At 49.3% G+C, this 3,092-nt stretch overlaps 1 protein-coding gene across 2 annotated transcripts in view; it reads left to right on the top strand.

Moving 5' to 3' along the window:
• Positions 1 to 384: 384 nt before the first annotated feature.
• The window catches only part of LOC123127613 (uncharacterized), a 12,868-nt gene continuing 10,160 nt past the window's right edge, over positions 385 to 3,092 (top strand). For both annotated transcript variants that reach the window (XR_006462664.1, XM_044547367.1), the window contains exon 1: positions 385 to 1,685. Coding sequence is in view for 1 of the 2 variants with exons in the window: in XM_044547367.1 (XP_044403302.1) it covers positions 563 to 1,042 (480 nt within the window). In the remaining variant the exon portion in view is untranslated. The remainder of the gene's footprint in view (positions 1,686 to 3,092) is intronic.

Here is a 3,092-nt window from a genome sequence, read left to right as displayed (position 1 = left end):
TCACAGAGACACGAGTCAACGGAGGCCAGTTGCACGAATGCTTATCCTGAAACAATAGCTCTGTTTCAGAAAACGAGCGCGCGCGACGCGGAAAGCGGGGCCGTCTGATCAACATGCGATCCAATGGACATGGAGCCGATGGATGCGCGCGCGAGATCTGTCGGTTGACGGTAGGCTTTTGCCTATATAAGAAATCTAATAACTTGTCACAAGCATATAACTAGTCCAGTTGGTTATTTCCTTTGGTCTGCGGTTCGAATCCCTTCACCCACGATTTTGGTTTTGCGATTTAATAGTCAAGAAGAAAATTATTTGTGGGCCGGCAGAATAGCCTGTAACGTGCGCCTGAAGCGTAAAATAGGGATTGCCTAGGGTTTTCCGTCAGATGGTGTGTCAAAACCGGTCTGCCAAACGAGGCCGAACAAGTGATTTCGTCTACAAATCCCAATTGCCAAGGCCTAAGGGCCCAGGCCCACTTTGTGGTGAGCATAAAACCACCGAAAAGACGGCACGCACTCTGTTCTAGGGTTTCCACCGCCGCCGCTACCGCCACCATCCTGAGATGCCGACCGAGCTGAAGCGCACCGTGGAGGATGGTGATGATTCCACTTCCACCCGTCTTCGCCAGAAAATCGTAGTTCCAGAAAAGCCGGTCTATCTGGTGGTGGCGCACAAGGCGGAGCCAGCGTACTCCATCCTCAGTGTTGGCACAATGGCGCCTAAGATCCCACTGCACCTTAGCCAACGCGGCATGTCGTTCACTGCCATGGAGTCGCCGCAGGGGTCCTGGATCGTTGTCGTGGGCGGGGACGAGCAGATTCACACCACCATCTTCGATGTCACGGCCTCCAAGGAGTGGCAGGGCCCGTGGCTCCATACCAATAAGATGGAGCCCATCCTGTTTCCACACCGCGACCAGCTCTACGTGCTCTCGAGCCACCCCTCCGTGAAGAGGGGGGCGATGGGGCTCGACTACCTTCCCTGGTTTGAGCAGATTAAGACTTCGAGGACGGCCGCCCTAACCAAGCCGAGGTTTGCCTAGAACTCGAGCCGCCGCCCATCTTTCCGTGCCGCATCACGCCGCCTGAGTACATGATCCCACCGGCTATACGCGTTGCCTCCTACGCCATGGTTGGCTCCCATATTTTGCTCTCCGTGCAACTGGACAATGTGGCCAGCCCCGACAAGGCTGCCAGGAAATACAGGAAATACATGGGAACCTGTGGGTACGACGTGGAGAAGAAGGTGTGGGAGATGGTGCATGAGATGAATCTTCCTTTCCTTGGCCAGGCGGTGCCCCACGGGGACCAACTCTTTCTTGCCCGCTCCAAAGAGAGGGACGGCGCTTATGTAGTGTACTACATGCATGTCGGTCAGTCAACATCTGGGACCAGCGAGCTGTCCATTATTGAGGTTCCGCTGGTGATGCCAAAGGCCTGACCTGTTCTGGGGGAACTTCTCTTCCCTTTGGGAAGGGGCCGGTTCTCTTCTGTTCACTTTCGATCTGTCGATGCTGAACCGGAGTCCAAGTTGGGAAAACCAAGTGATGTACATGGCACCTACTCTATTGTGAAAGAAAATTTCGATGATGCTATAATAATGAAGCAGCAGCGGCAAGTTTACAAAGTAGCTGATCGGTCGTGTCCATTGGCTCATCCTTTCCCTGTGGTTGCTGCTTTCGCAATGTAAGTGCTACAGATCTTTCAGTTTTCTGCTTGTTCATCTAATTTCAGCTCTAGTTACACATATCTCCCGTTTTTATCTAACGATAACCTGCATGTATCCTCATCCCGTCACTGTTGGATTTTCATAATAAGATAAACTAACTGACCCATTATAGTAACACACTGCTTATTTTGCATAATCATATATGTGTTCTTACTCTCTTTAATTTGGTTATTAAAGATGCCTACAACTGTGTTCGGAGTACTAGTGGAGTTCATTATTGTGCCTTGAATGTGCTAGTAATCGTTTAGCTTGCCTTGTGAGGTAGGCTTTTCAGAAACTAGACCTGTTTTCTGTAGGCAGCTTATGTATGCAGTTTTTGTTTCTTTTGTCAGCCTGGGTAAATCTGAAACAGTATTGAAAAATCCTTGCGTATGTTGCCAGTTTCTTTATGTTGCTAATTGCTTGATTTTGTTTGTTAAGACTATATTTTCAAAAAGAAACATATGTCATTATGTGTATGGTGTTAATAGTATACTATGATGCATGCCACATTTTTTCATGGTGCATCTCAGATCACAATACTTAATCATAGAACTACCAATCCCTTTGTGTTCACTAATGTTGGGAGCTTGGGGTTAGTGTTTTTCTACAATTATGCAATTGAAAACTCCTTTCAAATACGAATTCGATTGTATACTTTTATAACATACAAAATGTATATTATTTGGTGAAACAAGTGGTCAAAGTAAACCTCGAAATATGTTTTAGGCCTTATATATTGTTACAGTTATATTTATGGTGGCCTTTGGCCTCTTGCATTCTGGCCCGTGGCCTCCCCTCTACATGTATATATGATGGCTTTTGCCTCCTGATAATACTAAGTTGCATATTTCCTTGCATGGTATTAGAGCTTAGGTTAATTTTTTTAGCAGGTGCAACTTGTGCTTGATCCTCCCGTCGCGCCGCCGTGTCTCCTTGCCTGCTGTCGCAGCTCCCTCATCTCGGCCATTGTCGTTCCTTCAATCCTAGATCGCTGTTGTCTCCTCTCAAGATCCGCCCGTACTCTCCACAGCCCAGCCTCACCCCGTCCGGCTCCTTCCGCCATCTTGTTCACCTCACCTAGGAGGCCTCCGCTTTTAGCCCATCCGACGCTTCTCCTTGGGCGCACAGGAATCCACCGCCGCCATCGCGGATCCCTGGCTCTCTTCGTTGCCCGCCGCCATTTGCCTTCAGCCCCACTGCCTTCATCGTTGATCCATGTCTTCTGTCGCTAGACATTGCTGATCTTCCCACTGGCCGCCGCTGATCAGCTCCGCCATTTTGCTGAGACATGATGTTGTTCCCGTGTGCTGCATAACCACAAGGCCGTGGGTTTGTGCCCCGTCGCCTCGTTTCATCTGGCCTTCCATGAAACAGACTGCCTC

This window comes from Triticum aestivum, chromosome 6A (assembly GCF_018294505.1).
Source record: "Triticum aestivum cultivar Chinese Spring chromosome 6A, IWGSC CS RefSeq v2.1, whole genome shotgun sequence".
Classification (NCBI taxonomy): domain Eukaryota; kingdom Viridiplantae; phylum Streptophyta; class Magnoliopsida; order Poales; family Poaceae; genus Triticum; species Triticum aestivum.
Note: the sequence above shows the minus strand (reverse complement) of the source record. Positions and strands in the feature narration are given on the sequence as shown.